The following is a 20644-nucleotide window of genomic DNA, read 5'->3' as shown; positions in this document are numbered from 1 at the left end:
AAAAACCAAAATCCCCAAAGAGCGATCACATTCGGGGATGGAAATCAAGGTTTGGTCAAAGGTTTGGGTAAAATAGCTATATCTCCTGACCATTCCATTTCCAATGTTTTTCTTGTAGATTCTTTAGATTACAACTTGCTTTCTGTTTCTCAATTATGTCAAATGGGCTACAACTGTCTTTTTACTGATATTGGTGTCACTGTCTTTAGAAGAAGTGATGATTCAATAGCATTTAAGGGAGTGTTAGAGGGTCAGCTATACTTGGTAGATTTTGATAGAGCTGAACTCGACACTTGCTTAATTGCTAAGACTAACATGGGTTGGCTCTGGCACCGCCGACTAGCCCATGTTGGGATGAAGAATCTTCACAAGCTTCTAAAGGGAGAACACATTTTAGGATTAACAAATGTTCATTTTGAGAAAGACAGGATTTGTAGCGCATGCCAAGCAGGGAAGCAAGTTGGCTCTCATCATCCGCATAAGAACATAATGACGACCGACAGGCCACTAGAGCTCCTGCACATGGATCTATTCGGCCCGATCGCTTACTTAAGCATCGACGGGAGTAAGTACTGTCTAGTTATTGTGGATGATTATTCTCGCTTCACTTGGGTATTCTTTTTGCAGGAAAAATCTCAAACCCAAGAGACCTTAAAGGGATTCTTGAGACGGGCTCAAAATGAGTTCGGCTTAAGGATCAAGAAAATTAGAAGCGACAACGGGACGGAGTTCAAGAACTCTCAAATTGAAGGCTTCCTTGAGGAGGAGGGCATCAAGCATGAGTTCTCTTCTCCCTACACTCCTCAACAAAATGGTGTAGTGGAGAGGAAGAATCGAACTCTATTGGACATGGCAAGGACCATGCTTGATGAGTACAAAACTTTGGATCGGTTTTGGGCGGAGGCAGTCAACACCGCTTGCTACGCCATCAACCGGTTGTATCTACACCGAATCCTCAAGAAGACATCATATGAACTCCTAACCGGTAAAAAGCCCAATATTTCATATTTTAGAGTCTTTGGTAGCAAATGCTTTATACTTGTTAAAAGAGGTAGAAAATCTAAATTTGCTCCTAAGACTGTAGAAGGCTTTTTACTAGGATATGATTCAAACACAAGGGCATATAGAGTCTTTAACAAGTCCTCGGGACTAGTTGAAGTTTCTTGTGACGTTGCGTTTGATGAGACTAACGGCTCTCAAGTAGAGCAAGTTGATCTTGATGAGATAGGTGAAGAAGAGGCTCCATGCATCGCACTAAGGAACATGTCCATTGGGGATGTGTGTCCTAAGGAATCCGAAGAGCCTCCAAATGCACAAGATCAACCATCCTCCACCACGCAAGCATCTCCACCAACTCAAAATGAGGAAGAAGCTCAAGTTGATGAAGAAGAAGATCAATCAAATGAGCCACCTCAAGATGATGGCAATGATCAAGGGGGAGATGCAAATGAGGAAGACAAGGAGGAAGAGGAACAGAGACCGCCACACCCAAGAGTCCACCAAGCAATCCAACGAGATCACCCCGTCGACACCATCCTCGGCGACATTCATAAGGGGGTAACTACTCGATCTCGTGTTGCACATTTTTGTGAACATTACTCGTTTGTTTCCTCTATTGAGCCACACAGGGTAGAGGAAGCACTCCAAGATTCGGATTGGGTGGTGGCGATGCAAGAGGAGCTCAACAACTTCACTAGGAATGAGGTATGGCATTTAGTTCCACGTCCTAACCAAAATGTTGTAGGAACCAAATGGGTCTTCCGCAACAAGCAAGATGAGCATGGTGTGGTGACAAGGAACAAAGCTCGACTTGTGGCCAAGGGATACTCCCAAGTTGAAGGTTTGGATTTCGGTGAAACCTATGCACCCGTAGCTAGGCTTGAGTCAATTCGCATATTATTAGCCTATGCTACTCACCATGGCTTTAAGCTTTATCAAATGGACGTGAAAAGTGCCTTCCTCAATGGACCAATCAAGGAAGAGGTCTATGTTGAGCAACCTCCCGGCTTTGAAGACAGTGAGTATCCTAACCATGTCTATAAGCTCTCTAAGGCGCTTTATGGGCTCAAGCAAGCCCCAAGAGCATGGTATGAATGCCTTAGAGATTTCCTTATTGCTAATGGCTTCAAAGTCGGAAAAGCCGATCCTACACTCTTTACTAAAACTCTTGAAAATGACTTGTTTGTATGCCAAATTTATGTTGATGATATTATATTTGGGTCTACTAACGAGTCTACATGTGAAGAGTTTAGTAGGATTATGACACAAAAATTCGAGATGTCTATGATGGGGGAGTTGAAGTATTTCCTAGGATTCCAAGTCAAGCAACTCCAAGAGGGCACCTTCATTAGCCAAACGAAGTACACTCAAGATATTCTAAGCAAGTTTGGGATGAAGGATGCCAAACCCATCAAGACACCCATGGGAACTAATGGGCATCTCGACCTCGACACGGGAGGTAAGTCCGTGGATCAAAAGGTATACCGGTCGATGATAGGCTCTTTACTCTATTTATGTGCATCTCGACCGGATATTATGCTTTCCGTATGCATGTGTGCAAAATTCCAAGCCGACCCTAAGGAAGCTCACCTTACGGCCGTAAAACGAATCTTGAGATATTTGGCTTATACTCCTAAGTTTGGGCTTTGGTATCCTAGGGGATCCACATTTGATTTGATTGGATATTCGGATGCCGATTGGGCGGGGTGCAAAATCAATAGAAAGAGCACATCAGGGACTTGCCAGTTCTTGGGAAGATCCTTAGTGTCTTGGGCTTCAAAGAAGCAAAATTCGGTCGCTCTTTCCACCGCTGAAGCCGAGTATATTGCCGCAGGCCATTGTTGCGCGCAATTGCTTTGGATGAGGCAAACCCTGCGGGACTACGGTTACAAACTAACCAAAGTCCCTTTGCTATGTGATAATGAGAGTGCAATCAAGATGGCCGACAATCCCGTCGAGCATAGCCGCACTAAGCACATAGCCATTCGGTATCATTTTCTTAGGGATCACCAACAAAAGGGAGATATCGAGATTTCTTACATTAATACTAGAGATCAATTAGCCGATATCTTTACCAAGCCTCTTGATGAACAATCTTTTAACAAACTTAGGCATGAGCTCAATATTCTTGATTCTAAGAACTTCTTTTGTTAAAATTGCACACATTGCTCTCCTATATACCTTTGATCATGTCTCTTTTATATGCTATGACTAATGTGTTTTCAAGTCTATTTCAAACCAAGTCATAGGTACATTAAAAGGGAATTGGAGTCTTCGGCGAAGACAAAGGCTTCCACTACGTAACTCATGCTTCGCCGTCACTCCAAGCATGAGCATCAAAGAAAAGGACCTTGTCTTTGGGGGAGAGAGTAAGAGCCCAAAGCAAAAGGACCGGACTTCGTCTTTGGTATAATCTTAACTCATTTATTTATGACCAAAGGGGAAGAAAAGCACCAGGAGGGCTCTAATGATTCCGTTTTTGGCGATTCATGCCAAAGGGGGAGAGAGTAAGAGCCCCAAAGCAAAAGGACCGCACCACCACCAATTTCAAAAACTTAGTGTTGAATATTTTCAATTGGTTTTCCTATTGTGTTCAAAAGGGGGAGAAAGTAGTATTTCAAAAATTTATCAAAACCCTCTTGAACACTAAGAGGAGGATCTCATTTAGGGGGAGTTTTTGTTTAGTCAAAGGAGAAGCATTTGAAACAGGGGGAGAAAATTTCAAATCTTGAAAATGCTTTGCAAAATCTTATTCATTTACCTTTGACTAATTTGCAAAAGAACTTTGAAAAAGATTTACAAAAGAATTTGCAAAAACAAAACGTGTGGTGCAAACGTGGTCCAAAATGTTAAATAAGCAAGAAACATTCCATGCATATCTCGTAAATAGTTATATTGGCTCAATTCTAAGCAACCTTTACACTTACTTTATGCAAACTAGTTCAATTATACACTTCTATATTTGCTTTGGTTTGTGTTGGCATCAATCACCAAAAAGGGGGAGATTGAAAGGGAATTAGGCTTACACCTAGTCCCTAATTAATTTTGGTGGTTGAATTGCCAACACAAACAATTGGACTAACTAGTTTGCCCAAGTGTATAGATCATACAGGTGTAAAAGGTTCACACTCAGCCAATAAAAAGACCAAGTTTTGGATTCAACAAAGGAGCAAAATGGGAACCGAAGGCCCTCTGGTTTGGGAGCACCGGACTGTCCGGTGCACACCGGACAGTGTCCGGTGCACCAGAGGACTCCAACTCAAACTCGCCACCTTCGGGAATTTCCAGAGGCGACTCCGCTATAATTCACCGGACTGTCCGATGTACACCGGACAGTGTCCGGTGCGCCAAGGGAGGTCGGCCTCAGGAACTCGCCAGCTTCGGGAAACTCCAACGGCTAGTCCGCTATAATTCACCGGACTGTCCGGTGTGCACCGGACTGTCCGGTGCGACTCCGGAGCAACGGCTACCTCTGCGCCAACGGCTCTCTGCCGCGCATTTAATGCGCGCTCTGCGCGCGCAGAAAGCAGGCGCGCCCATTCCGGCACACCGGACAAGAAACAGTAGATGTCCGGTGTGCACCGGACACCCTGACGGGCCCACAAGTCAGAAGCTTCAATGGCTAGAATCCAACGGCAGTGATGACGTGGCAGGGGCACCGGACTGTTCGGTGTGCACCGGACTGTCCGGTGCGCCATCGAGCAGACAGGCTCCCAACGACCACTTTTGGTGGTTGGGGCTATAAATACCCCAACCACCCCACCATTCATTGCATCCAAGTTTTACACTTCCCAACTACTACAAGAGCTCTAGCATTCAATTCTAGACACACCAAAGAGATCAAATCCTCTCCAAACTCCACACAACGCCATAGTGATTAGAGAGAGTGATTTGCTTGTGTTCTTTCGAGCTCTTGCGCTTGGATTGCTTTCTTCTTTCTTGATCCTTTCTTTGCAATCAAACTCACTTGTAATTTGAGCAAGAGACACCAAACTTGTGGTGGTCCTTGTGGGAACTTTGTGTTCCAAAGTGGTTAAGAAGAGAAAGCTCACTCGATCCGTGGATCGTTTGAGAGAGGGAAGGGTTGAAAGAGACCCGACCTTTGTGGCCTCCTCAACGGGGAGTAGGTTTACAAGAACCGAACCTCGGTAAAACAAATCTCCGTGTCTCACTTGCTTATTTGCTTGGGATTTGTTTTTGCGCCCTCTCTCGCGGACTCATTCCTTTATTACTAACGCTAACCCCGACTTGTAGTTGTGTTTATATTTGTAAATTTCAGTTTCGCCCTATTCACCCCCCCTCTAGGCGACTATCAATTGCCCGCCACGTCAGCCCTGGGCCGGGGAGCGACAACCGCCGTCGGCTACCTAGGGCCGACGGGAGTTAATTATCTCCCGTCGGCCGACGGGAGTTAATGCAATCCCCGTCGGGTAGCTCCTGTCGGCCGGGTACCGACGGGATTTACACTAAAACCGACGGGAATAGCTAAATCCCGTCGGTTTTAGAGTAAATCCCGTCGGTACCCGGCCGACGGGAATATCCTGGATTGCTGTTGTGCATTGCCGGAAGCACATAGCACAACACCCACACGCCACAGCCGGGTAGCCCGCCATCACCGTCGGACCACTGTGTAGCACCAGCAGACAGCAACAGCGCTGCGACCGCACCGCCAGAGCTCCTCCGTAGACACCACCTAGTGGTCTTCCTCGCCACAGCCCGCGCGTTGGCCAGCTCCACCACGCCAAGGGGTCGTCGGAGCCCCGCCGAGTCGCCCATGCCGTTGTGTGCTGTCCCCCGCTCAAATCTGCCCACCGATGGGCTAGCGCCAGTGCTGGCACAGGCTTGGTCCAGGTGAGGACCCCAAGCCTCGCCAAACGTACGTCCCGAGCCCCCGTGCCGTGGAGCATCGCCATGCCGGCGAGCCGTCCCATGGCGACCTTGGCGGTCGCGCCCGCCCCAGATCCACCGGTGGGAGTCGGGGAGATCCTGCCGCCGCCCTCCCCGCGAGTCGCGCGGACTTTTTATTTGACCCACTCAGGCATCGGCGCAGAAGGAGAAGACCCTAGGTGATGCGGCGACGGCTAGGGTTGCTGGGGGCGTCTGAGTTGCCCCACGCGGGGGCGACACGAACAGTTAACTGTACATTGATCTACTACGAACACACCTTGTAACTAGCTGAATCAATGTTTCGTTTCCTTGGTTTGTAGCTTATTGTAGTCTGTAATAAAAACACTGAGATCTTTAGTGTGTCGCTCATGATTTCGATTCTTAATTGCTTTGGTTAGTGCCCCATTTGATTAGAAATTCTTTTTCAAAAGATGGTCTAATTTTTTTTTCCATTTCAACGGTCATGTCTTGTAGGTATTGATCACGCCGTCGAAGAACTAAGGAAAAGAAAGGGTTGAATTAGGTCTCTCGCCAAGACTAGGCGTGGAGCTGAACTGTTCTTGCAATCTTGCATATGATTGCATTATGAGTTCACCGTATTGGGTTTACCATTTCACTAGCTTTAGCGTCAAACGGTCAACCCGCGCGCATGCTAGTAAGTACGTGTATCTTTCAATTTTCATGCAAGTGAAAACCAGCTAAACTCTGAAAAGTGAAAGGTCAGTTCATTTTCTTCAATCTTCATAATTCAGTTAAAGATACAACGCACTACATCTTTACACTCGTACGTCAACACGTACAGATTTGGTTGTTGCTAACTTTAAGCACGTACTCCCTCTGTTTTAATAAAAGGGGTCCTAGGAATTCTCAGATTAGCAAAGAAAAGAGAACACTTTGGCCGTATGTGGTAAAACGATCGGAGTCAGAGGAGCTATACAAATAAAGCAAAATTGAGGTTAGAAAAGCTAGTATAACCTGAATTCTTCTGCGTTTTACTGTTTTAGTACACAATACACATAGATGACGTGAGGAGAAGCGTGCATACGAAGATTTCAGGGGTCTCAATTTTATGACTCCTACGTCGAAAACAAGACAAGGTTTTATCCCAAAAAAATCTTTTGTTCCCTACGAAAACTTGGTCATCTCTCTTTATATATACTATATTGATTAATTTATTTAATACGGTTTTAAAATTCATACCCTTAGTTTTGCCTTCTCCTCATTTTTACGCTTAGTCATGTCTTTTTGCTCATCTATACCACTAGAACTGATCTAAGCAGCTTATGAGCCATATCAAACATGAGTACATGACCCTTGGTTGCTTCTCATGAGATTGTTACTCCGACAGTCCGACTAATTGGCATGCTTGTGACGGGTATACATGATGCAGTAATGAGAGTTGTCTCACTAAGTCATCAGGTCGTAGGTTTGAAATATTGCTTCTCTGTATTTGAATTTGCGAGGATAAGACTTTGACTCATTTTATCTCTTCTTCAAGCTCCATGAATGTGAAAGTCTTCAGTACTATAGGCCTACCCTGTCTCTTTATTAATTGACATGTATATCGTGGCCGAGTTTTTGATAATACCCATTGTTTAATATTGCATCATGATGTTTAGGGAAGTTAAGTAATTAGAGCATCTTCATGAGTTCTATATAAGACAATTCCCTATTTTATTTTGTTTTATTTGATTAAAAAAGGAAAAATGTACTCTAATAATTTTTGGAGACATATATATACTTCTTAGGTCAATTAATATGCTTTTGTGCGGTGATACCGTACCATATCCACTACGTGGAATAGGATTAATTTAACCTCAAAAGGCGCATCTGCACAAATTCTTGAAGCTGATGCTAGTAATATCAAAATACGCGATAAATTGCACTCGGTAAATCGCTAAGCACTCGATAAAGAGCCGGATTCCGGTAGTGCAAAAGCGTGCTCCGATCAATCAAAGAGATGACACTTTAATTTATTTGGTAGTACAATCAATAGAGACCTGCTACACACTTTGATCCATACTAAATTAAACTAGAAATCATTACACATATTTAACAAATCCTTCGACAACTACCCAATGATGCAATCCAACAACCAACAACCGTAATAGTTAGAAGCTGATGATGACGATCAGTAGAGACTTGTTGTGTGTCCTCTCAAACCTATTAGATGACCACCTCTTAAGTAGCTTATTCCCTGATGGATAGATGAACCTGGAGAATGAATCCAAGTCTTCAAGGACTCATTCCAAAGGTTCATCTCGAGCTAGCAAGCAAGCAATGCAAGCTCAATCTGCAATCCTTTTTCGTTGCCAGAGCTGCTGCATGCATGCTTAGTACGTACTATAGTTATGAGAGAGAGATAACCACGCATAACCATACACTGCTAGACTCACTAGATCAGAAACGCATCGACATATGCATATAATATCGTCAGCAGGGCAGGTCGATCGATCTGTGGTAGCTGGCTAGCTAGCTAGTTATATACTCGTTCGACGCCTCTGATCAGAGCTTTGGCGCGCTCTTCGTTCCCAGCCTTCTCTTCTACCTAAAGCTGGCAGCAAATGCAGTACTCCACCCGAAATCGACGGGCACCTCGCTGGCTACCGCGAACGTGCTCGATATCGGGACCAGGCACAGCCCCCGGCCCTTGAGTGATCTCTCGCCGGCATGGCTGTTGTCGTCCTCGGACCTGTCAGGACTTGATCTCTGAAACGAAACGCACGCATATAAAGCCGGCATCAGCTTTGAACAGTTCATTCAGTTCAGCAGCAGGTAGTACGAACGACTACCATGATCCATCAAAATGAAAAGGAGAGCATGCATGCACAGTGACTGGTACTGACTACTGGCACGGCACGGCACCTACCTTCAGGTAGGGCACTTGATGGCCGTTGTTCTTCAAGTATGGAGCACTAAGGACCTGCAGAAAACAAGGCAGCACACAAGACAATTATGTCAATGCAGCTAGCTAGCTCTGCGCTGATCGTCGATCGACCAGTCCCCGTCTGATGATTCGTGCGAGCCGGAGTTCTGCTTCAGGCTTCAGAGATGTGTTATGATTAAAGGTGGGGCGGTGGGGGGAATCATGCTAGTACTCGTACAGCAAGCAAACTTACCCCGACCTGGTCGTGGAGGAACTTGATGTACTCGACGGTCTCATGGAGCACCGATGCTGTATCCGTCTGCACGCGCGTCGAGAAATAAGCAGGTTTTGAGAGATAGATGCTGCATTGCATATATGTGTCTTTTGCATTGCAGGGATCGGAAGATGTTAGATGCTGCATTGCTACTACTATATACTACTGCACAGTTCCAAGCACTAGCTTAGCTTGTTTGTATAATATAATATATAATCAGCAGTAGTCATCGTCAAAAGCTAGTCTCGCCTTCACCTTTCCAAAAGGGGCGACGAGTTGTTGGAGTGCAGTGACCCTGTCCCCTAGCTTCTCCTTCCTAACCTGAAATTTGCATTGCACCAACATTCATGCACAACTTCAGTTATCTAAGATCCATCAGCTTGAGTTTAATTTCAATCATGATCCTATCGATACACGATCAGATAATAACATACCTAATGAGGTGAACGAAGTTCGTTTAAGAAAACCAATGCAAGTTGCGTACTATATATAGCTAGCTTCACCGCGTGTGTACGTAGTATACAGCAAGCAAAGATATATAGCTAGCTAGGTTTCTCTTCTACGTACCTTGAACGTTGGCAACGGCGACGGCGTCTGGAGCCTCGATTTCTTGAAGGCCGGCACCAGCTCTCCGTTTGCCTTCTTCTTGGTGATGATGGAGCTAGCAGACTCTCCTACTCCTTCCAACGCAGTCTACATATACACAGACATATATAACCACACGAAGGTTAATTACTCCTTATTACGTCTAGCTAGGCCGATCATATCGCCAATGTTGCCGTTGTCTTGAAGTAAATTAATGTTCGTATCTCAATTCTTAAGGCGATGCACATATGTGTACCTACCTTTAATGCAAGGGTTGCAGTAGCACGCGCCGCCGGCGATGGTTTCACAGAACGTACGCTGCTGCTAGCTTGGTCAGCCGGCGCCGGCGCCGGCGCCGGCGCCGGCGGCACGCCGAACCCAGCCGCAGCGGAAGGGTTCCAGGACGGCGCGTCGTTGGTGAACTGGAGTGCCTCCCTGCTGGCAGCTCCGCCGGCCGGTGCAAACGACCTCGCCTGGCCCATGCCCATCTGCTGGTACTGGTCATACTGCTGCTGGTACCCCGGCAAAGCCGGCTTCGCCGCGTCCGCTGTCGGCTCCATGAGGCTTCTCAGCAGAGACGACTGGAACCCGTAGGGTGAGGTCGTCGGCGACAGGAGCAGCTCGGCCTCGGAGCCGCCGAAGTTGGACAGCATCTGCTGGTGGTCCGGCTCTTGGTGATGGTGACCTTGTTGCAGGGCCAGGGCTAGGTTATTGGATGAAGGGTTCATGAGGCTTGATGCGGCCATGGGGCTCTGCTCAGTTGTCGATGAGCTCATGTCCTGCTGGTGACCATCTTGCAGAAACCCATGCAAAGTAGCAGCGCCGCTGCTCCTATATATGTTCGAACAAATATACACATAGATTTCAGAGCCATGTGATAGAGTATCTGATACTATAAATGATACTATAATTTTCTGGCCAATCGAGCCTATACTCTCTGAGAAGTAATACAATCAGACTTACAAATAGGGATGCCTCCAGTCAGCGCAGCCAGCAAGAGGCTGCTGCACCACGGCGGTTCCGACGCCGCCGGCCGGTTCTTGGAAGGTCACGGAGCTGTTGTTCCCGGGCGACTCCGACGAGGCGGTGGTGGCGCTCTTGTTGGCCTTTGCCCCCTCCGCCGCCAGGTCGTAGCTAGCAGCCAGGGCGGACGACCACGTGGTGAAGCCGCCGGCCAGCTCCGTCGAGCACGTGGTCGCGGGCACCGCCGTACTCCACCAGCCACCACGAGGGGCAGCGCCGGCGCCGTTGTACATGGCCGGAGTGGCATGCAGCATCTCAGCGTGATCCCCCATGTCGGCGGCCGACCGATCTGCTCCGTTTCTTGGCCGATGATAGATGTCGCGTGCGAAGCTAAGGGCGGCTAGCTAGCAAGTAGAGAGAGTGTGATGAGTGCTTGGCTGCTTGCTTAGCTTATTGGGTTGGGCAAGCTTGGGGGGGGGGGGGGGGGGGGGGGAAAGCTAGCTAGCTAGCTGAGCTGAGCAAGCTGAGCTGAGCAAGCTGAGCTGAGCTAGCTAGCCGCTGCAGCTGAGCTTAACCGGCTGGAGTCGTTATTAGGCGGTCTTCCGGCATTGCGTCAGATAATTCCGGTGCAACTGATCATGATCCGTCGGTAGTTCAACGACCCTAAGTGTACGTATAGCTAGTATCACTGCTACTGCGTCGCAGTGCTTCTCTGCATGCATCGGAAAATGCAACTTTATTATTCTTAGCTTTAGTTTAGCAGGTGGTGTTACTTCCTTTGTTTCGTAGGGCGTGTTTGCGACGCGTATGAGGCCGACTCGGGGCGTTCGGGTGAAGCAGACTGAAGTTAGTCGGTCTCAACTGATACAACATATTTTGTCATATTTTGTTTGTATCAAATAAGTTTGGTTCAAGTGAGTCGATGTTTGCCACCGTAGACAGCCAGGTTAAAAGTCACTTTTGTTTCTTGGAAGCAGCCACGAGGAGCTTGTTTTGCGCCACCGGCAACCGAGCTCAAAAAAACGGAGCCTGCCTTCGTTTCCTGGGAGCCAAGCTGAAGAGCCACTTTTGCACGCACAGAACCGAGCTCCAAAACAAGTCAAGCCACACAAACACATACGTTGTATCCCGCGAGCACAGCTAGACCAGCGGATCAAGGTCGCAAACGTGCCCGTAGTAACCTCGTAGGGTTAGGATATGGTTCATAAAAAATGAAAGTGGCATCTGTGATTACAATCTTCTCTGATCCTACAATTGTGATTTAAATCCTTGATTTTTTTTATTTTACCCCTTCATGTTGAAAAATGAAGTGTTGTCATACCTAACGCCGTTACGTGCAGTTAACATTACAAATTTGATGTGAAAAGACAAAAAATGCCTATACAATTTATTGTAATTATACCCCTTATTATATTATGTAATTGTGATTTTACCTATTTTGGGGTTGCGCCCATACAGAATATGAGGTTAGTTTTTTAACCTTTCACCCATTTCTTTTCGATTTTTTTATTTTTAATCACTAATTCTAATTTTCACTAATGGTGTTGAGAGGGAGGGGCAAACGATAGCTTTGTTTTCAAAACAGAGGGATAAAATCATAATTCTTTATTGTTGAATAAAGACGGGTAAAAATAAAAATGTGAAGTGATCGATCTAAAAGGCATTTGACCTCTAAAAAAAGCGAGTCTCGGTGATAGCAACGTAAGCAAATAAATTACGCCAATAAGATGGAATAATGTTTGATGGTTATTTGACCTAACCAGAAAGGGTCAGTACTAGTGATCGAACTAGAGTTAGCAAGCAAGCAGCACTACACTGCTGCGGCCGCACCTAATTCTTGTTTGTGTCTTTGTCTGCGATATTCTTCCCCCCGGCCTGACTGATTTATTATTTATACATATGCTACTAGGGGCAGTACTTTCTCAGAGATAATCGTTTTTTAACTCGCCATCACCTTTATTTATTCTACGTACTGCTATGAATTTCCGACCACAAGAATATGAAGTCGCCGGCATCGCTATCGTCGTGACGCCGCGAAATTACGTAGGTGCCCCATGGGCTGCGCGGACCAAATCGCTTGTTTTATAGCACGCCCTGTCGTTGTAGCATAAATAATGTTTGTCTCTTGTCGCTAACTTAAATAACGATGCGTGGTTCGCAGATATGATGAATTTAATCCAAAAGGGGAAAAGAAAAAAAAAAAGAGAAAAGGCCAGAAGCTTTCGGCATAATAATATTACCCGAACAAACACGGATGTTTAAAAAATGAGGACCCGTGACCCTCGGCAGCCGAAGCTGGGCAAGACGGGGAGGGAAGACCCGTTGACGTCATGTGCTTATGAGGAGAGGAGCTGGGGGACCCGGGGGCGGACACGCGTGCCAGGAGAAAGGCGGGCGCCCACTAGTCACACACCACACACGTACGCCATCACTCTGGATCCAGCGAAGGCCGTGTAGTCAAAAGGCGGGCCGCGGGCGGGATAGGGACTCTCGGTGCCACCTCTCGACAGAGCTTTGACCATCCGATCCAGAGCCTGCGACTGCGAGCGAGAGAATAATCGTCGTTAGCTAGGTCAAACCTGTACTGCTCATTTATCTGCTGGCGGCACTCAGAATACACACGCCTGAATGAATCGAATCCTGATTGGTTGTATTAAATCAGGGATGATGGATCGGGTAATAATAATCAGCAGGCTGCTGGTCGAGCAGGAGAGCGTGTTATCTCCATTCCGCTGTGATTTTCTCTCCACGTCTGTCATCTGGGACACTAACAACATGCACGTACGTACTATCCATATATATGGATACACGTACGGTGGTCGATCGTGCTCAGAAATCGAGCCACGGTAGGTGACGGTGGTGGTGGAGTCGTCGCCGTGGACGACGGCAACCCTGCCCTGCCGTGCCGCCGAGGGCACATCGACTCGACTACCCATCCGAATATCCGATCCGACTCGAGTCAAAGCGTCTCTAGCTTTCTCCCCGACAGCTAGCTTGGCCTCCGCTCCGCTCCGGACCCTAGCGCCGGTGGTTGCATTGCCGTCTCGTGTTGTCAGCGAACGATGACGAGAGCGGGCGGGTGTGTGCCGACCCGGGCTGCCGGCCGGCCTAACATGTTAGTCCAGAGGAATCTAGGAGCAGGTCCGTCCAACCAAGCAAGAGCACAGCGTTTCTGAATCTCTCTACTCACATGTTGTGGTTACTCTTCTGACTTGCTTGCTGCTTCTGTGGTTGCCGAAACCGTTCGTGTGCTGCTCTTAGCTCGCTCTACTGACGTTGCGACTTGCGAGTGTGAACCGGCTGAAAACTGAACCTCTCTCCATAAGGACCATGACTTCCGTCTTTTTATACTGGTACTAATTTTTATCTCTCTCTCTTTGTTTTTGGTTTACAACGGAGTGCTTGTTTGGGACCAAGTGAAATAGATGGAGTAACCTGCTCTGCCTACCTGCATTTCCTCCGAGTTCCTGTAACAGTAAGCGTGGAGAAGGGGTAGAGAGGAGGAAGGCAGAAAAAGATAGGAGGCGGCAGAGAATATTATTTAGGTAGGAGTTTGTTCACCAAATTCTTCTTACAAGAACACAGTGACGGCACACTATTTATCTTCCAAGCAGCAACTCACGCTCTCCACTCTGGGCCACACAGGCGAACATTGGGCCTCCGGTTACGCTTTTCCTTTGTCGGCCCAACCTCAGCTTCCAGCACGGCGTCCTCAATTTCCAGATCAGAAACTCCCTTATCCTTGGTAACATCTTCATCTTGTGTCGATGGTGTGCTTGTGACAATCCCCCGGCGATGAGAGCCTGCTTGCCCCCAAGCAGGTGCCACTGCTGCATTCAGACGATGCTGCAACACTTTTTTAGGTACCTGAAAAACATCCAGATAGTGAGGCAGCGGGGATACAGGCGTAGAGGACGAAACGACCTTTTTAAGTTGTGACACATGGAAAATGGGATGAATTTTAGAAGCTGGCGGTAACAGCAGCTCATACGCGATCGCCCCAATCTTGGACACCACCTGAAATGGTCCAAAGAAACGGAAAGACAGCTTCTGATTCGATCGGGGAGCAAGAGAAGACTGAATGTAAGGTTGGAGGCGAACATAGACCATGTCTCCCACTGCGAATGACCGCTCAGTCCTGTGTTTATCAGCCTGTGATTTCATGCGGAGCTTAGCTCGAGCCAAATGCTGACGGATAAGATCAGTCATCACGATTTTGTCTTGGAGCCAGTCCTCTAACAGAGGCACTGAAGAGTCTGAGACTACCTCCAAACCAAATGGTTTAGGAGTATAGCCGTATAACACCTCAAATGGTGAGAACCCCAGAGCTTCATGCTTACTTGAATTATACCAGAATTCTGCCAGATAGAGCCAATCAAACCATTTGCTAGGACAGGCGTTGACAAAACACCTCAGAAAAGTTTCTAAACACTGATTGACTCGTTCTGTCTGACCATCACTTTGGGGGTGATAAGCTGAACTCATCTGTAATTTCACATTGGCTAGTTTGAAAAGTGAAAGGGAATTAGGCTTACACCTAGTTCCTAAATAATTTTGGTGGTTGAATTGCCCAACACAAATAATTGGACTAACTAGTTTGCCCAAGTGTGTAGATTATACAGGTGTAAAAGGTTCACCCTCAGCCAATAAAAAGACCAAGTTTTGGATTCAATAAAGGAGCAAAGGGGCAACCGAAGGCACCCCTGGTCTGGCGCACCGGACTGTCCGGTGTGCCACCGGACAGTGAACAGTACCTGTCCGGTGCACCAGGGGACTCAGACTCAAACTCGCCACCTTCGGGAATTTCCAGGGCGACTCGGCTATAATTCACCGGACTGTCCGGTGTACACCGGACAGTGTCCGGTGCGCCAAGGGAGGTCGGCCTCAGGAACTCGCCAGCTTCGGGAAACGCCAACGGCTAGCCCGCTAAAATTCACCGGACTGTCCGGTGTGCACCGGACTGTCCGGTGCGCCTCCGAAGCAACGGTCATCTCCGCGCCAACGGCTCTCTGCCGCGCATTTAATGCGCCCTCTGCGCGCGCAGAAGTCAGAATCGCCCATGCTGGCACACCGGACATCAAACAGTACCTGTCCGGTGTGCACCGGACACCCAGGCGGGCCCACAAGTCAGAAGCTCCAACGGTCAGAATCCAACGGCAGTGATGACGTGGCAGGGGGCACCGGACTGTCCGGTGTGCACCGGACTGTCCGGTGCGCCATCGAACAGACAGCCTTCCAACGGCCACTTTTGGTGGTTGGGGCTATAAATACCCCAACCACCCCACCATTCATTGCATCCAAGTTTTCCACTTCCCAACTACTACAAGAGCTCTAGCATTCAATTCAAGACACACCAAAGAGATCAAATCCTCTCCAAACTCCACACAACGCCATAGTGATTAGAGAGAGTGATTTGCTTGTGTTCTTTCGAGCTCTTGCGCTTGGATTGCTTTCTTCTTTCTTGATCCTTTCTTTGCAATCAAACTCACTTGTAATTGAGGCAAGAGACACCAATCTTGTGGTGGTCCTTGCGGGAACTTTGTGTTCCAAGTGATTGAGAAGAGAAAGCTCACTCGATCCGTGGATCGTTTGAGAGAGGGAAGGGTTGAAAGAGACCCGGCCTTTGTGGCCTCCTCAACGGGGAGTAGGTTTGCGAGAACCGAACCTCGGTAAAACAAATCTCCGTGTCTCACTTGCTTATTCGCTTGGGATTTGTTTTGCACCCTCTCTTGTGGACTCGTTTCTTATTACTAACGCTAACCCCGGCTTGTAGTTGTGTTTATATTTGTAAATTTCAGTTTCGCCCTATTCACCCCCCCTCTAGGCGACTATCAATTGGTATCGGAGCCCGGTGCTTCATTAGAGCCTAACCGCTCGAAGTGATGTCGGGAGATCACGCCAAGAAGGAGATGGAGACCGGCGAAAAGCCCACTACAAGCCACGGGAGCACTTCATCGGAAGAGTCCCGCACCAAGAGGAAGGTGAAGAAGGACTCCTCCAAACGGAAGGAGAAAAAGTCTTCCTCCTCTCACCACAAAGAGAAGAAGGAAAAATCTTCTTCCCACAAGCCGCATCGGAAAGGCGACAAGCACAAGAGGATGAGGAAGGTGGTCTACTACGAGACCGACACTTCATCAACATCGACCTCCGACTCCGATGCGCCCTCCGTCACTTCTAAGCGCCAAGAGCGCAAGAAGTATAGTAAGATCCCCCTACGCTACCCTCGCATTTCCAAACATACTCCTTTACTTTCCGTCCCATTAGGCAAACCACCAACTTTTGATGGTGAAGATTACGCTAGGTGGAGCGATTTAATGCGATTTCATCTAACCTCGCTCCACAAAAGCATATGGGATGTTGTTGAGTTTGGCGCGCAGGTACCATCCGTAGGGGATGAGAACTATGATGAGGATGAGGTGGCCCAAATCGAGCACTTCAACTCTCAAGCAACAACAATACTCCTAGCCTCTTTAAGTAGAGAGGAGTATAACAAAGTTCAAGGGTTGAAGAACGCAAAGGAGATTTGGGATTTACTCAAGACCGCGCATGAAGGTGATGAGCTCACCAAGATCACCAAGCGGGAAACGATTGAGGGGGAGCTCGGTCGGTTCCGGCTTCGCAAAGGGGAGGAGCCACAACACATGTACAATCGGCTCAAGACCTTGGTGAACCAAGCGCGCAACCTCGGGAGTGTAAAGTGGGATGACCACGAGGTGGTTAAGGTTATTCTAAGATCACTTATTTTCCTTAACCCTACTCAAGTTCAATTAATTCGTGGTAATCCTAGATATACCAAAATGACCCCCGAGGAAGTTATCGGGAATTTTGTAAGTTTTGAGTGCATGATCGAAGGCTCGAGAAAGATCAACGAGCTTGATGATGCCACCACATCCGAAGCTCAACCCGTTGCATTCAAGGCAACGGAGGAGAAGAAGGAGGAGTCTACACCAAGTCGACAACCCATAGACGCCTCCAAGCTCGACAATGAGGAAATGGCGCTCGTCATCAAGAGCTTCCGCCAAATCCTCAAGCAAAGGAGGGGGCAGGATTACAAGTCCCGCTCCAAGAAGGTTTGCTACAAGTGTGGTAAGCCCGGTCATTTTATTGCTAAATGTCCTATATCTAGTGACAGTGACCGAGGCGATGACAAGAAGGGGAGAAGAAAGGAGAAGAAGAGGTATTACAAGAAGAAGGGCGGCGATGCCCATGTTTGTCGCGAGTGGGACTCCGACGAGAGCTCAAGCGACTCCTCCGACGACGAGGACGCCGCCAACATCGCCGTCACCAAGGGACTTCTCTTCCCCAACGTCGGCCACAAGTGCCTCATGGCAAAGGACGGCAAAAAGAAGGTTAAATCTAAATCCTCCACTAAATATGAATCCTCTAGTGATGACAATGCTAGTGATGAGGAGGATAATTTGCGTTCCCTTTTTGCCAACCTTAACATAGCTCAAAAGGAAAAATTAAATGAATTGGTTAGTGCTATTCATGAAAAGGATGACCTTTTGGATTCCCAAGAGGATTGTCTAATTAAAGAAAACAAAAAACATGTTAAGGTTAAAAAGGCTTATGCTCTAGAAGTAGAAAAATGTGAAAAATTATCTAGTGAGCTAAGCACTTGCCGTGAGATGATTGACAACCTTAGAAATGAAAATGCTAGTTTAAATACTAAGGTTGATTCACATGTTTGTAATGTTTCAATTCCCAATCCTAGAGATAATAATGATTTGCTTGCTAGGATTGAAGAATTAAACATTTCTCTTGCTAGCCTTAGAATAGAAAATGAGAATTTAATTGCTAAGGCTAAAGAACTAGATGTTTGCAATGCTACCATTTCCAATCTTAGAGATAAAAATGATATTCTTCATGCTAAGATTGTTGAACTTAATTCTTGCAAACCATCTACATCTATTGTTGAGCATGTATCTATTTGTACTAGATGTAGAGATGTTGATGTTAATGCTATTCATGATCATATGGCTTTAATTAAACAACAAAATGATCGTATAGCAAAATTAGATGCTAAAATTGTCGAGCACAACTTAGAAAATGAGAAATTTAAATTTGCTCGTAGCATGCTTTATAATGGGAGACGCCCGGGCATTAAGGATGGCATTGGCTTCCAAAGGGGAGACAATGTCAAAATTAGTGCCCCTCCTAAAAGATTGTCAAATTTTGTTAAGGGCAAGGCTCCCATGCCTCAGGATAACGAGGGTTACATTTTATACCCTGCCGGTTATCCCGAGAGCAAAATTAGGAGAATTCATTCTAGGAAGTCTCACTCTGGCCCTAATCATGCTTTCATGTATAAGGGTGAGACATCTAGCTCTAGGCAACCAACCCATGCTAATGTCACACCCGGGTTTTAGGGGTCCGAAGCCCGGGCGCGAACATAATCACCAGGTGTGCTGGGACCAAGTCTCACACATATGATGATTCATGGCACAGGATCGAATGTCACATCTTTACTAAATAACAGGAGTTCTATACAAAATAAATAATTACATTATAAGGAGACAACGGTCCAGCAAACCAAAGTTGACTGGGAGACGACGACCTAGACCTCTCACGAACACATCGTAGCATCCTCCAAGCGCCTCATCCTGTGGTACCTGTTCTTGACCTGTGGGGGGTGTGAGACAGCAAGAGTGAGCTCACATACGTTCATCGCTCAACAAGTTGTGGGGAATAATGTGAATGAACTCGCCAAAGGTGGGAGTTCATGTGAAGTGTAAGGCTTACCAAAGAGGATGGTTAGAGCTGAGCATTGCTTTTAAAGTTGGTCAAATTTTTATTAACAGTTACTAAGTATAAGTAAATACCAACCCAATTAAATAGTAGAACAGAAGTAACAACCTCACCTGCGATGCAATGCATATGACAAATTGAGTTTAGGTTCCATAATTTAATCATGTGAGTGTCCGAGCCGCTCATGACCGTGAGCACGGCTAGTATACCAGTTTTACACTCTGCAGAGGTTGCGCATCTTTACCCACAAGTCGTGTTACCCATTTGCCACAGAGTTGATCAGACTCCATACACCTCTACCAAGGAAGCGAGGCAGGGTACCACTACGAGGCCTTTACAAAGTTCCACTAGCTTCAGACTACCCGCTACAGTTTATAGGAAGCTCCAGTGCAGGAATCCCTTGCAGGACCGCCATCGCAGCAAAATCCTCCCGAGGGCCTCCCTACACTGACCACTCCCCTACTGCCCTTGCCCCTTTCGGGTAAGGTAGCCCTCCACTAGCTTTCCTAGTTAATCAGCCAAGGGCGTCCCATTAAACCCTTGTGGTAGCACTGTTTTCCCGGGTGGTTCTCCATGTTCCAATTAACATAATAATCTTATCATGAACGATAAATAACAACGGATAACAAAAGTATAATCATGAGTAATGTATCTTCATACCCAAAACCACATAAAGCACTAGCAAGTACTACCCAAAAAGTTCAGTGGTAACAAGGTATAAAGATAATCAAACTAGGGTATCCTATTAGGACCCATCAAAATTAACCTATGCAGATCATTATGATTAATTAGAACATGAGTGGGTAAAAAGAAGTGATCAAGGGCACAACTTGCCTGGCACTTGAGAATCCAGGTACCAACTTGCTTTTCAGATGACACGTGTCTTCGCTCTAGTTGTAGCAATACAAACAAACATTGTATAGGCAAAATTAACATTACACCAAGCATATAAATAAAATACACAGTAATAATCTAGACATTAAAATAAGATCACAGGAACTGGAATCATTAAATTTGGAGTTATATATTTTAAGTTATGGATTTTCTAAGGTTTTATGCATTTAATACAAGATTAAGTGAAAGAATAATTTTACTATGTTTGTCATGACAGAACAGAGGCACTAATGGGTAGACAATATTATTACAAAAATTTAGGAACTGGAATGGACCAATTTGGAGTTTCTATGCATTTTCTATGAATTATACAAATTGTATGAATTGTTTTTATATTAAAAACTCATTTTCTAATTCATTTCCCTGATTTTATAATTATCTGGACGGGGCCTCAATTACCAGATAGATCAGGGGTCTCTGCGAAAGAA

General features: G+C 46.5%; 1 protein-coding gene across 1 annotated transcript; it reads right to left on the bottom strand.

The window, feature by feature from the left end:
* Window positions 1-7836: 7836 nt before the first annotated feature.
* LOC100286016 (uncharacterized) lies at window positions 7837-11038 on the bottom strand. The gene is made up of 7 exons (NM_001158904.2): window positions 10575-11038; window positions 9872-10442; window positions 9594-9719; window positions 9282-9347; window positions 9006-9071; window positions 8756-8809; window positions 7837-8595 (listed from the first exon to the last, which is right to left on the bottom strand). The coding sequence occupies exons 1-7, from the start codon at window positions 10904-10906 to the stop codon at window positions 8431-8433; spliced, it is 1380 nt and encodes a 459-aa protein (NP_001152376.2). The 5' UTR covers window positions 10907-11038; the 3' UTR covers window positions 7837-8430.
* Window positions 11039-20644: the final 9606 nt, after the last annotated feature.

This window comes from Zea mays, chromosome 10 (genome assembly GCF_902167145.1).
Source record: "Zea mays cultivar B73 chromosome 10, Zm-B73-REFERENCE-NAM-5.0, whole genome shotgun sequence".
NCBI lineage: Eukaryota > Viridiplantae > Streptophyta > Magnoliopsida > Poales > Poaceae > Zea > Zea mays.
This window is presented reverse-complemented; position numbering and strand designations above follow the sequence as displayed.